Genomic DNA, 14,876 nt, shown 5'->3' with positions numbered 1-14,876 from the left:
GTGAATTTTTAAAACTTCTGTTAACACGACCAAGGATCAAGAATAAAGGCTTTTTCTCATCCGAAAAAAATTATGGAACATGATCATGAATGATCGAAAATGACGGTCGTGAGAAGGAGAGAGTATTAGAAATAAATTCACATCAGTCCCATTTTTTGTTGTATTTTTTGTCAGAAGACGAGCTATGGCATCAGATGGTTGTTGAAAAAAAAAGAATGTTCGATTCTTACTATTGCAACTATTACATTGAAAACAGAACGCTCCCACGATTTATAGCATCAGCAGAACATTGAAGCGTTCAGACCTTAAGTGTGTTCTAGACAAATAAATATAGCTGTTTTTAAGAAACAACAACAAAGAAAAGAAAAAAGAAATAAAAAGGGGAGAAAAGGAAACAGATATAAATTTGTTGCACAAAAGTTATTACTACGTCATTCATAACAAAACACTTGGCAGCGCTCGACTCAAACTTTGATGTTGAGGCGAGGACGGGATGCTGCGCAGAAGCAGACGCAGTGATGTCACATCTAAGCCCAGTGCTGAACGGATGGCGACCGGCGGTTGTCTTCCCTCCTGGATCAAGATCAGTGATTGCACAAAATCGATCTCTGCCTCAGCTTGGACTGTCGAGCTCGGAGGGGCGTGAATATTCATAGATGATTATTTTAATTACTCACCCCTTGTTGTCCATGCTCGCCTCCGACACAGCGTTTATTTTAACCCGCTCGCCTGGAGGAGAATAGCGTCCCCATGGCGAGATGCTCGTGTTGGAATTAATGCCCTGGTCCATCGGGCAAACGCTCTTCAATTTCCTGACGGGGGGACACCAAGAATGAGAAGAAAAGGCGGGGGTTTCAAGATGGCGCGCGTTGGGCTTTGCCAACTGTTTCGCAACCCCTCCATCAGTCACAAACAGCTGACAGAGAAGTGGATAGAAGTGATTCGAAGTTAGATGACAAGACCGACGCTGAAGAATTGCCCTGATCACAAATATTTTTTTTTCTTGAGAGGGTTAGGGCGAGGGCGGTCTAAGTCGCGTCTCGCGCCAGGCTGAAATAAGAGCTGAAGTATTTAAAAACAAAATGCTAAACAATGTTAAACCGCGAGTGTCTTGGACAAGACCGTGTTCTAGAACATGTATTTATCTCGGTTAACTCACAGCTCAATCGGTCTTCAACGAAGGGGGGAGGGACATTAAAGCGACATATACAAATTAGGTTGAGGTTGAATCAATCTCTTTTTTTTTTTTTTGCGATCAAGCACGCACGAGTACGTACAGTTCGGTGTTTACATTTTTAAACATGTGTAACTGTATTTCTGCAAAACGAAGGGGAATCTAATATTTGCCATAATCTATTTTAAATATAATCATTGAAAAATAATTGACAGAAGCGATAATATCAAACAGAATTCCTCCAATAGTTATTTCCAGGAACACAGAAATACAGATGTGGTAATTTTTTTTTTTTTTTTTTTTTGGGGGGGGGGAACTGTCCTTTAGTTCGATCAATCCTGACCATTTCAATTTTTCTTGAAATATAGTATTATCGGGTAGGAATTCTCCTCGTCGACTTCTTGTTTTCTTTCAACCATGTTCTATTTCCATCTTCACATTGTCACGAACAATTTTTGTATCTATTTTGGCTATGTTTCAGAACTATCTCCAGGTCTTTATTTTAATTATCGCTCATTTACTTTACTGGTGCTCTCATCGTTTCGTGTCACATTAGACCTGTCAGTGGTGGTGTTTGATGCTAATCGAATGGACAGCGTGGTGGAGCTCCACCTAAGGTGGTCCCTAATGGATAGAATTGGTTCCTGAGAAAAGGACTTTTGAAAACGGGGCTCGCTGAGACTCATGCATGAAAGGGAGGGATAATTGCGTTCCTTCTTTCATTCCGGCTCTCCGGGTCCCCGTGTTCCATGCCCTCGTAATGCTCGGCCTCCCCAAAAGCTGCGCCTGCGTATAACGCCTTCGATTTATTCTCCCATATTAAACCGACATTGCTGGCCGCCTGCCATGGTCAGCCAAGTGTACGACGACATGACAAGCGCTGCTGGCGGTCGTCAAGGGAGACCACCGGGCCAAGATGGGGTTCTCCCCCTTTGTAAAACATTCTGCGTTGGTTTGCACAGATTCGACTTTATTTCGTGTGGATTGCGAGGAAATATGTGCAAAAAAAAAAAAAAAAAAACAAAAAAAAACAAACAAAAAAAAAAAACAAACAAAACAAACAAAAAAAAAAAACAACAAAAACCACACACACATTGGAGGAAAATCCCTCACGAACACGGAAACATTATCTCTCTTTGTCTTGCGCTTTTTCTTTCTCTCTTTCACTCTCACACACACAGAAAGAGGGAATAGAGGCAGAGATAACTTAATTACAGAGATCAAGACAAATATTTGGGACAAGTCCGTTTCACGCTGCATTCATCAACAATCAAAGCAAAAATAAAACACAGAAATTCGACGCAGACGTGAGAAAGTCACGTGCTTCATGCAAGTTAAGACTTTATTATTGCTTTAGTGTTTCCCTTGCCTGGCTCCTTTTCCAACAGAATGTTCCAATCGCAAACAATCTACAGTACTCGTATTCCCACAATAATAAAATGCTCGACCTCTTTGTCTCATCTGGGTTCGGTCATACCCTATGATTGCTTCGTTGGTTCGTCTGCCAGTTAGCAAAAACAACATCTGTTTGTGACAGCAAAGTAGGTCCTGATGGTGGTTGTATCCGGGGGACTGTTCAACAAACAGGGTTTGGGAGAGGGTAAGGGTTTGCCAACAAGATAGGGGGCATAATGAAAAGTTAGTGTGGTTCTCGTGTCTGCGTGCATGGTGTAGAGATGTTAACCTTAGCTGATGCTCCTTTTTAACCTGCTCCCCTACTTATCCCACTATCATGGCCATGACACATTTACATGCACCTGATGATCCACGTGACCAAGCATTCAGGTGTTTGTGGTACCAGCAGCTGCGTCACATCAAGTGTAACCAGTCACAGAAAACCCAGCTAACCAGGGGCTGACTATGAACAAATAAGTTATCTAAATCCCATAAAGTAACCTTACACTTACCTGAGTCCGCGCTGATCATCTGTCACCCAGCATCGTGTTGTGCATCCACCCGAGTAACCAGCAACACTTCGTACAACCCAACATCCCGATATCCCACTACAACTGAACTTAAACTGTTAAAATCGCTAAATACTATAAAAAGTTAAACAGCCATGTGCTATCCAGGGGTCGTAGTTAGCAACCTGGGGAACTCAAGTAACTGCAGTAATGTAATTTTAAATCACAATTAATTTGTAGGACTGACTAACTTGCTCTTACTTGACTAGATTGGATTTTTACTGATTGACTAACCACTTGACTTGACTCTCTGCCCTGCCCTCCACTCCCCTGCCTGATGACTGGCAGACTCACTGATGTTAGTGGATCAGGTGCCCGGGTATGTTACTATTTTGGTGAATGGGTTATTTTTTTAATATCATTTAATAATCTGAAATCAACCAGTTGGCAGTGAAATGCTACAATGAAAGCTCAGCGGTTATCTTCATGAGTCACATACACTCGCACTGTTAATTGACATGTTACTTTGATCGAGAACGCATTACATTAATTAGTAATCCGTAACCGAAATAAAACTAAGAGGAGTATTGTAGACTTTCACCTCCAAAACCTCCAACTTTCATTTGACAAAACTCATTCACAAAGAGTGCGCGATGCGACTTCCTCTCACTCACACTGGAACAAGTTCAGGGACAGTTAAGATTTTTCGTGATCATCTGAAGAAAACTTAAGCCTGTCCCCCAAATCCTAGGGGGTGGAGGCCCCAAGAGATTGAAGCCGGCTCTCCCGATGTGGCTGAGGTCGGGAAGTGTCTTCCATCTGAATGACAGGGACGGTTCCAGCACTTTGCGAGTTGTCGCTCTTGCCATTGGCCTTGTGGAAGGCGTAGTATGGTCTGGAAAAGGTCAGGAGGAGGTCATGGGCGCCATCTTCCCGCATCATCTGCGCCAACCACACCGTCATGCCCAGCACGATCAGGTACACGGCCGCCTCCAGCAAGTAGGCGGCAGCGGAAATGACGTCAACAGTAGCGGCGTACACTCCGGTGAAGACACTTGACCCCAGCAGCTTCGACAGCGTCTCCAGCGAAGCCAGGATGGAAAACATTTTGCCTACCTGTTGTGGGAGTTGCAGATGGTGGATAAACGGGTATGAGCTCTTCGTATCGTTACAAGTGAAAACCAAAGTGACGGGACGAGCTTTCAAATTTACATTTCAAGGAATTCCTGAAATACTCAAGTTTAAAACAAAATAATTCTATGTAGGTTAATTCTAAGGCCAAGATAATTGATCTTCGATGAAAAAGTTGATCAAAGACATGAGACGTGTTTAAAACATCTACTCTGCAAATATTTTGCAAAAAGAATGGATCAAAAATGGACAGAATGAGGACGATGGATTGAGGATGGATATAAGAGGCTGAACGGATTGAAATAAACAAATTAAAATGGACCACCATGTGAAAGTGAAGAGACTGAGGATGGACAGATTGAAAATAACATAACTTGACAATAAATAGACTGACAATGAATAGGTTGGGGATGAACAGATTACCTCTCCTTCCTTCACGATCTTGCTCAGAACGGACCGCAGAGCCGGGGTAATCAGTCCTCCCAGCGAGCCGGCCACCACAGACAGGAACACCATCCACGTCTCGGTGCAGAAGCCGGCCCAAACCGAGCGCACGAGCTTGAAGGCCACCCCACCGTCACGATGGCAACGTCGGACATGCGCAGCATATCGGCCAGGAGGGGCAGCAGCAGCAGGAGGCTGAAGCCCATGGTGGCGTAGTCCACGGCTGTCAGGTACCCGTACCACGACTGCGGCCACGACAACGGCGGCCGCTGGACGAAGAGAACTGTTACGTCCTGGTCCCCAACCTACACCGCAGAAAGGAGAAACGCAAATCACGTGCAACGAGATGCGTGGGCGTGTGCATGCAGGTCTGGGTGTACCCTTACACTAACGACTCTGGTGCCGAGGGCGCAAGTAGCAACTAGAACGCAGAAACTGTCTGTCTGTCTGGTTGGTTGGTTGGTTGGTTGGTTGGTTGGTTTTGTTTCTCAAACCACGAATAATATTATGACATTGTGTGAGATCACCAAAAGGCGCCATGAATCGAGGGCACTGTACCTTGAGGCAGGAGTTGAGAGTGATGAGAAGCAGGGAGACGATGACAACGATTCGTTTGTTGCCTTCCCTTTTCCGACACACCGTCATGAGAGACTCACGACACCCGGCCCAGCTGAAGAGGCCGGGGTCCTTCTGCTGCTCCTCCTCCGCCATCTCGTCTTCCGCCCGCAGGATGGCCTGTCCTGCCGCCCCGTCCCTGACCTCGGGTGACCTCGTCTCGGGCACGCCCAGCAGTACGGTGAGGACGGAGAGGGCGTGACAGATGCTGACGACCAGCAAGGTGGTGAGTAGGCTGGACAGGTCCTGCAACACGCCGGCCAGCAGCGAGCCCAGGAACATACCCAGAAAACTACTGGCGAGCAGACGACCCAGGCGCCGGGTGCGCTGGTCCGTGTCACTGGTGTCGGCCACATGACTGCGACAAAGAGAGGAAGAGACGTGACCAACCAGGTCGCGAGACTTATCGATGGATGGACGGATTTCACAAAATTTTATGTCTACTTTGCACTGTGATAGGACCAATTATCTCGTTGCGGATGTTTCTTACCCTAACGATAATGGAGAAGGTTGAAACTGTTTCTTTTGAATTATTATTATGTCTATAGAGTGCAGTTTCCTTACCTGTTGACCGCCATACTGATCACCGGTGACTTTCCAAACATGCCTTGGATTGCAGCCCCTGCTAGCAGTAGGAAGACCTTGTAGTCACGCACCTGGGTACTGGCCAAGTAAAGCGTGACGCCCAGGCAAGAACCAGCACTCGGCGCCATCATTGGAAATTTTCTCCCCTTAGTGTCGCTCCAGGCACCACAAAACAGCCCGAGGATGACCGCAGGAACATTGACTAGAACCCTGTGAGCCACCAGGATTCCGGCTGCTTTGCTCTGTACCTTGGCTTCAATCTGTTAAAAGAAAGTTCAGGAGTAGTGACGTCACGTTTGTACAGACATACGCCTAATTCACATAATATCTTCGCGGCTCTTCCATTAGCCGAGGCTTTCAGAACTCAAACGTGAGGTCTCATTACCCAACGAGTAAAAAAAAAAATTAAAAGGTTAGGGCACGACCTTTACCTTTACTGACTTTTTACTTAGTCTTTAAGGAAAAAAACTGCATCTCATTAGATCATTAAACAATATTGAACAAGTATTCGTGTATTAAGCATCGCGAGTCAGCCATATGTGTGTCAGGTATCTCTGAAAATATTTTTCAAAACGGCAACAAGCAAATTTAAGACATTCAGAAATAAATGATAGATGACATAACTAAACTGGCAAACACAAACTAAATTTAAGTTTAAACAGACTGAAGAGCGAAATTTTGTAGCGTAAACAACTTCCATCAACGTGCCTGAGAGGGAGAACGAAAAAAGAAGCGGAAAGTCACGTGACTACATATTACTCACATCAGGCAAGTCGTTCAGATGAAAGCACACCCCTCCCTTGTCTCCAAAGGCAGTGCCGTTGTCAACAGACAAACCACCAGCGCCGTCGGTCCTGCCGAAGTCGGAAGTGACGTCGGCGCCACCATAGAGGTCGCTGCAGACAGCGGCAATGACGTAAGGGCGGATGGTGGCGTCCAGGAGAGATTCGCCGGTCTTGAAGAGGAAGATGACAATGTCACACACAAACTCGTGCAGCAGGGCACGACATTTGACGCGCAGCATTTTGATTTCTGTCTTTCTTTTGTGCCTGACGTGGCTTTCACTCTCCTTCGTTCAGCGAAGCTGATCACCTTGACAACACTGTCGGCACCCTGCGGCGTCACAGGCTCTCTGCTGTGACAGTTAAATGTTGCCGCACAGGTTTCTCACCTCTGTATCACCGGCATGATACACATCGACCTGCATGCTAGTTCCACACTGCTTCGAGTTCACGATATCTTTCTACTGATCCGTCAGCATTGTATCGGGCATCAGATATAGAAACACCACCACGCCTTTGACTTTTGTTTTCAGATACTCAGGACACGGTCCACCGACCATGCAGCCTACGGTTGTTCTGTCTTTGATGTCGTGATGCAAACCTGCGGTTGATGTTCCACTGATTTCTGGAAAGTTCCAACAGAGCTGAAAGTCATCGACTAACGTCCACGTATGATGATGTCGGTGGCAAGGAACCCAACCTTATGCACGATTCCCGCTTCTGTTAGACTTCTGACAGCTGTTGAAAGATTCCAACAGGTCTTTTACAGGAGAATGTCGTTGATGTTGAGGGCATCGATTGTATGTCCCAGATAATGGCGGTGCCTTCAGTAACATCAAAGATGAACTACCTTTTTTTTTCTGTCCACCAGTCTAAACGACCGCGCTACACCTTGCGTCTCCTGCACGCGATTGCACTCGGCCCTTTGAAGTGAAACAAGTTATTTGTTACAAGATACTTTGAAAGAGACTGATGAGTATTTGTCACAAACCTATGTATTTTTTTTAATGTTTTTTTTAATTAGTAAAAGTAATTGGCTGGGTGAGGTGGTAAAGACAGCTTTCACTGGGGCTGTTAGTGTCAACAGCCCTGGCAGGCCGAGCCATACAGGGATGGCCGGCTGATCTGTGTTTAATTAAGTTTGGTGTTGATAGGTTGTTTGTTGGAAGAACAAAGGATAGAATGTAGTATTGTTTTGGATGTGTGTGGTGTCACTGGGGTTTTTTCTCCTTGACGGGAGCGGGGAGAAGGAACAGTCTAATTGTTGTCTGTGTTTTGATTTATTTATGTTCCTCGTCTGAAAGGCACTGTAGAGTGCAGGTGACAATATTAATGGGGGCTCTTCCGGGATTTTATAGGCAATATATTGTTGTTTCAGACGAGGTTAGAAATTTTTTATTGTATTAGAAGTTAGTGTTGTTTCAAACTGTTAAATTTTGTGTGTGATATTTTATTGGTGTCATGGCTACTGGATTTGATCCAAAGGTTTGATAAAGCTGTGGAAGACTTAGATACTTTCTTAGGATGCTTTGAGTGTGTAGCTCAACTACAGAGCTGGGATGTAAATAGCTGGGGGGTGATGCTTGGGGGTCAATTGAGAGGCCGAGCAGCAGCGCAGGTGTACCTGTCACTCACAGACACTGAGACACGAGATTATGATGCTGTGAAAGTAGCACTGAGAGAAGCATTTCAGCTGACTCCAGAGTCCTACAGGTGTCAGTTTAGAAATGAACGAAGACAGAGAAACATTTCCTCAATTTGCCACCAGACTGACCCGCTATGTAGAAAGATGGCTTAGCTTGTCTGGAAAAGAGAAAAAGTATGAAGACTTGCTCGATCTAGTTTTGCAAGAGCAGATGTTAGAGGTTATAGGAGGAGAAATGGTCATCTATCTCCGCCAATGTTCACCAAAGACAGTGAAGGAATTAGCGATACTGGCGGAGCGCTATGCTGATGCACGTAGAGCTGCCAAACGTTCACCAGGAGTGCCAGGTCGGAAGACTATGGGCAAAAGGATAGAAATGAGTCGACAGAGCATGCTGGATCTCAGGAAATCACATGTTTCAATTGTGGGAAACCAGGACACATAAAGAAAGACTGTAAGAATCGAAAGCAAAGCTTTGTATTGGAAATAGTTCGAAGGTGACTGTTGTTAGGTACGACGACCAGCCAGCCCAATCAGAGACAGGGTCCTATGATCCTTATTGTCTGGCTACTGTCGGGGAAAAAACAGTGAAAGCTATTCGTGACACAGGAGCTGATGTGCTAGTAGTGGATGCAGATTTGGTAGCTCCAACTGATTTGCTACCTACACACCGCCGTATAACCATGGCTAGCAAGAATGAGGTTTGCTCATGTCCGACTGCCTTAGTGCGATTACAAAGTCCATTTTATTGTGGTGAAGCAATAGGTGTTGTACTCGCCAACCTGGCGGTGCCTGTCATCATAGGCAACACCTAAAGTGCCAGTGTTGGTTCATCCTCCATTACCACCAGTGCCGCCACCACCTGTTGCAGTTGTTACTCGCGCACAAGCTGGGAGAGATGTACGAGGTTCATGTGTCTCAAAACCTCTCAAAATGACTGACTCTTTGTTGAGAGAAGCCGACAGCTCTAAGACAGTCAAAGAATGAAGCAAGTTACACAGTCGCGCAGTCAGAGAAATCAGGGAAGAGAAGGGAGGTGGGCTTTGTAACAGCAACTGTTCTCATTTGTTGTACCAGTTATTACTGGAAAGGAAAATGTGGGGCTGACTACCTCAGCAGGTTTGCTCTATAGAGTTTAACCAAGCCGTAGGTTGGTTTTGGTGGGGGGGGGGGGCTATTTGTCACAAACCTGCTGCGATGTACTTTTTGTTAAAAATTTTTTTTTTAATTAAAAGTAATTGTCTGGGTGAGGTGGTAAAGACAGCTTTCACTGGGGCTGTAAAGTCAACAGCCCATGGCGGGCCGCGCCATACAGGGATGACCGGCTGATCTGTGTTTAATTAAGTTTGGTGTTGATAGGTTGTTTGTTGGAAGAACAAAGGAAAGAGTGTAGTATTGTTTTGGATGTGTGTGGTGTCACTGGGGTTTTTTCTCCTTGACGGGAGCGGGGAGAAGTACAGTCTCCTCTGTCAGTGCGTCCAGAGCGGACGGTTTTTCTATTGTCAACAAGTCTTGAACGACTTGTGGTGTAGTCCTGACTGGACTGAACGAATCCTGACAAGATTTGTATCTTTAAATCCTTATTAACATTGAACCTGTTGAGGTGAGTGTGTATCTTTGTTGATTTTTCGGTGAATGTGTATTTCTGTATTGGATGAGTGTGATATGTTTGTGTATATTTTATGAATATGTTTGAATTTGCATTTATTAAAAAAAATGGTTTTGTTTTTTCTCTCCAGGTTTTCTTTTGAATTTTTTCTTTTGGATTTCTATTGTGTTTTGTGTTTTTCTCTTCTGTTTGTTCCTTATTCTTCGTATCCACCTGTGGTTACTGACCAGCGCTGAGTTGGATATAACTTCAAGAAGTGAAAACTTTGTGTTACTTTTCACGTGGATATATTTGTGTATGTTAGAAGCGAAAACATTGTGCTGTTTCAAGTGAGACTTTGTGAGGAACTGTACTGTCGGCAAGAGGATTGAATATTTTTGAGACATTGGAAGCAACGTGTGTTCGAACTGTGTGTTGGGAAATTTAGACTTGTTTTGTGTTGTGTTTTTTTTTTAATTTCAAATTATATTATTTTTAAAATTTTAATTGTTGTCTGTGTTTTGATTTATTTATGTTCCTCGTCTGAAAGGCACTGTAGAGCGCAGGTGACAGTATTAAATAGTAAAATAAATCTTGCAACTCACTCATTGACTCTCGCGAGATTGCACAAAGGAATAAAGAATGAATTAATTGGCTAACTGGCTTTCCCCACTCAGGGTGTATAGTCACATACTTCTGAATATTTATGAAACCCATTCAATTCATTTCTACGAAAACTTTCTTTGAGAAAGTTTATTTTGTGACTGTTTTTAGAGAAAACAATATATAATTATATCTATATATATATTTCAAGTAACATAAGTGAAGGAGAACACGTGTAGATGGGACTTTGGGCAGACAGGACAGTACAGGAAATAACCTGCTGCTTACTCTTTGCTATTAATTGCTTATGGTATCTTTCATATAAACTAAATCAAAATGATTATCACAAGATATTTTAACGATATATATTATAGTCTGGAATAAGAAATAATCTTACCACTAAGAGGGCGATAGGCTGATAATGAAGGAGGTTCAGGCCTCTTCCTTTGCTTCCTATCTACAATTAAAAACATTGACATTTCTCCTGTCTCCATGGAAGCAGTTTTGACCACCGATGGAACGTGGAAATAGCAACAGATCTCAGTTTAATTTCTTTATTAAAAACAGCCCCTCCTGTGGCTTTAACTAGCTGTCAGAACTTTAAAGCAAAATGATTTTGTCATAAATTGTTAGTCTCGAGGAAATGCCATGCTGGGATATTACTTTAATACATGAATCCATTGACGTATTACTGTCAGGTTTGAAACATTCAATATCATGGGGTGTTTTTTGTTTTGTCGGGACGAATCATTCGCTCCAGGGATTTTTTTTATTACTTGATTTCTTTTCCCATAATTTTCTTTCTTTTTATTCTTAGCTTGATTCATTCCGTGACTGTGGGTATTTGAAGGGGGTCAAAGGTTATCCCAAGTCATACAGCTCTTCTCACTCAGCCAGGTTCTACCCCGTTCTCTCTCATCGGGTGTCCACCACCCGTGTCGTCCTGGCTTTTGCCAATGGCATCGAATGCTGTGTTCATTTAGTATCTGTTGTCACTGAGATTGCTGGAGATGACTTTGGCCAGCGGGCAACGGAAAACAGAATTACTTATTTTGTTAAAGAAAATTGTTTAGTTATACAGGTCATCGTTGGAGATCGTTAGAAAGGATCTTTGTGAACAGAGATTATGGAGACAACGCAACAGAACAAGTAAACAAAATTATTCAATTATTCAAGTATTCTGTATATTTTTTAATGTTAGTTTTTTTTTATTTTGGGCCATTTTTCCTCAAAGAGTATTCTTTATTTACTCTCCAGTGCTTGGGCTATCAACAAGGACTTTTGTTTTCCAAACAGATTTTATTCTTTATACAAGCTTTGAATACTTCAAAAGCTTAAACAAGATTTCTTACACCACATTTTGTACTCACTATGGAATGAGCATATTGAAAGCACTCAGATTGGTACTCCCATTCTTTTCAAATTATAATTTGCTCATATTTAACTACTCCTCCTCCTCCTCATCATCATCATCATCATCATCATCATCATCATCACCATCATCATCATGCTGATAACTGTGTTTTAAAATGGATCTTAATAATAAAATGAGGCGACTGGTAGCGCAATGGCTGAAGCGTGTGTCATCGCGTGAAACTCGGGTGGTGTGGGTTCGGATCTCGCTCTGGTATACATCTTTCTGGATTGGCAGATATTTACATTAACCTCGGCTGTTTCCTCCGGTACTGCGGTTTCCTGCACCCGGTGTGTGTGTGGAGGGGGGAGGGGAGAGTGGTGGTTGCGTTCCTTGGTGACTACCCAGGATCGTAGTTTAGAGTTAGGGTTCGCCGCACGCGGGGTTTGTGTGGCATTGAGATGACAGAGCAAAAAGAAAAACAAATAATGTGGCTTTGACATACTTTTGATGCCGGAATGTGCCAATGGACGCTGTAACTAACTGACCTGCTTCATCAACATTATGCATCTAATCCAATACATAGTTTTATAGGTCTATTTGTCAGCCATGTTTGCCTACAGACCAACATCTGCTGTGACCCTCTCAATGTCTAACGAACTTCTGACCCTCAGTCTGGACAGTCGCTGTCATGGCGCCAATCAACCACAGCTTTCTGCTGCAGCTGCTGATTTACATATAAACCATTTGCTAACATATTCAACAACATTTCATCCCAATACTGTCGGACCTTATCTAGGACGAGACGAGAGCAGAATTGACTGTTTGATAATTCACACAGTGATGACACTCAAGGAAACCCACTTAAGATGCGGCTCACTAAACGAGAAATCTTCGGAGGACTTCGGAATAATATTTTGTAGTTCATTATCCTTCAAGATGTGGACTACCGCCATTGCATTATTTCAAAGTCGTCCAACAAAATTAACCAATGATTTGGAACATATCTCCTATAGTGAGAGATCAGAATTTTTAAACTTTCACACCATTAAGGAAAGAGGAATTTTGACGATTACTTAAGGAATTTAAAATATTTAATGGGTTTATGGATTTAGAATGGAGCCATGTTTCTTACCGGCGTACAATTCTCTTCAATGTGTAATCCAGAGGCAAGAGTTATGTTGCACGAAATAAACTTAATTGAAGAAGATATAGTTTCAGCAATAGAGATGTTAATTATTGGAATCAGCTCAGTTCTGAAAACATATGTTTAGCAAGTTCTAGTGCCTTCAAAAATCTTCTGGAAGAGACTCGGAAGTTTATGAAATTATTTTGTAGTTTTGCACAGTGTTTGTGTAGAGTTCTATTTGTTGATGGATGGGGTCGCTTAGAGGCCGGTGGCTTTCTCTAGTCCCAGACTTCTACTTTGTGGGACAGTCTTCGTTAGGCAGTTGTTTGCTCGCCGTTTTAGTCCATTGTCATCAGCTACCCTGTCATCGGATATTTCCTGGGTGAAAAGACTTAGTTGTGACAATCCTGTGGACCTGTGTGTCCTGTCCAATAGGTTGCTTTCGCTTTGGTCATCGCCTGGTCAGTGTTGGACATTTAAAGTACACAGCGGTAGACTTCGTTAGACTTTTGTTTGGAAATAGCCTTTCCTTCCCAAATCCTAATTCTGTGTGTGAATCGTTTTGAACCTGTTTTGTTTGTTTGTTTGTTTTTGTATTTATTTATTTTTGATGATGAGATAAAGTGCTACGGGAATTTTTATTACTATCTACCGTAAAATTTATGTACTTGATTAGTACTCAGAGCATGGCGTTAATGTTGTGGTAGAGCAATCAACAAATAATAATTATTATTATTAAATAGCACCTAGTCAAACTAGCTTTTTTGAAAGATCACAGCTATTTATCTCCCCCATCTAACTGTAAGAGGATGTCGTTATTCCTCTCCTTTTTAAAAAAGAACAAAAAATGTATATAGATTCTAAACTGGCAATGTGTTAAATGTACAACTGCTGATGGCTCAGTCTATCCTTTAAGAGTGTGAAACTTCTCTCTCTTTTCTTTATTTCATCACTGCCGCTTTTTGCGATCTTACTCTGAAGTTCTTAACTTCGTAGGAAATAAAGACTACACAATAAAAACCCCAACATCAGCGAGCATTTCCAGTTAGGTTAGTCTGCAAAGCATTAAACACGTACCTTTGCAAGATTCCACACTTTTGTTTCTTTACTAACTTCACATATTCTCACAAGCGGCGCCAGTAATTCCTCTCGTCTATATCCCAGAGTGTTTCATCTCTTTGAAGTCGAGGGGTCCACCTCAACACCTTTGCCACGGTCGTCCACCTTTCTGGGACTCTGGCATTAGTGTCGGAATACTCGGGAGGGCTCTAAGCACGGAGTCCAGGCTCCTTCTGAGATGGCCGCTTCCTGCATTCATAAATTATGTCCTCGCCGCACCTTCGTCGCTAAACACGTCCGTGGGTGGAAGGAGGGGCATGACTTCATAATGACGCCCGCAGTGGCAGTTAGCCAACCAGGGGACCCTCCGCAGGCAGTTTCCTCGTCGTCAAGGCGTGACATCACAAAGGTACGTGGGTATGTTGGTCAATGAGTTGTCAAGGCTACAGCCAATCGTCACGGTCTTTCAGTTGGGTCCGAGGCGTCGCTTGAGACCTAAAGTAGTTTATTCACGCGGATGTTTTGTAATTTCAAAAAATTAGCTCAGCTTAGTAAAACAAAAAAGTCTAATCAATAGATCATATTACCAACTACTCAACATGTTCTTGAAATATTGCTTTACCGGTCTTTTTTCAAACAATCACTTCCAACTTTTAGTCTGAAGATCACGTGACAAGTATTTCAAACTTGAGTAGTTTTAATACATGTAATCAAACTATGTCGGTCGATCATAATTGTATAGTTTAATCAGCACTTAGCCAAACTAAGAAGAAAATAAAAACACTAGGCGCCAGTCCGGCAGTGGCTGCATGGATGGTGATCGATGTCCATCTGTCGTTAATGGTTATGTATTACAGAACCGC

The 14,876-nt window shown here is 43.0% G+C and overlaps 1 protein-coding gene across 1 annotated transcript; it reads right to left on the bottom strand.

The window, feature by feature from the left end:
• Positions 1-492: 492 nt before the first annotated feature.
• LOC112562150 (tetracycline resistance protein, class C-like) lies at positions 493-14,644 on the bottom strand. Its single transcript, XM_025235212.1, is given in 7 exon segments — positions 493-4,194; positions 4,633-4,778; positions 4,781-4,958; positions 5,212-5,626; positions 5,833-6,113; positions 6,617-7,558; positions 14,032-14,644. Coding segments are annotated over 6 exon segments (1,650 nt in total). The 5' UTR covers positions 6,878-7,558; positions 14,032-14,644; the 3' UTR covers positions 493-3,825.
• Between the last annotated feature and the right edge of the window lie 232 nt (positions 14,645-14,876).

The sequence above is a fragment of the Pomacea canaliculata genome, linkage group LG4, assembly GCF_003073045.1.
Source record: "Pomacea canaliculata isolate SZHN2017 linkage group LG4, ASM307304v1, whole genome shotgun sequence".
NCBI lineage: Eukaryota > Metazoa > Mollusca > Gastropoda > Architaenioglossa > Ampullariidae > Pomacea > Pomacea canaliculata.
This window is presented reverse-complemented; position numbering and strand designations above follow the sequence as displayed.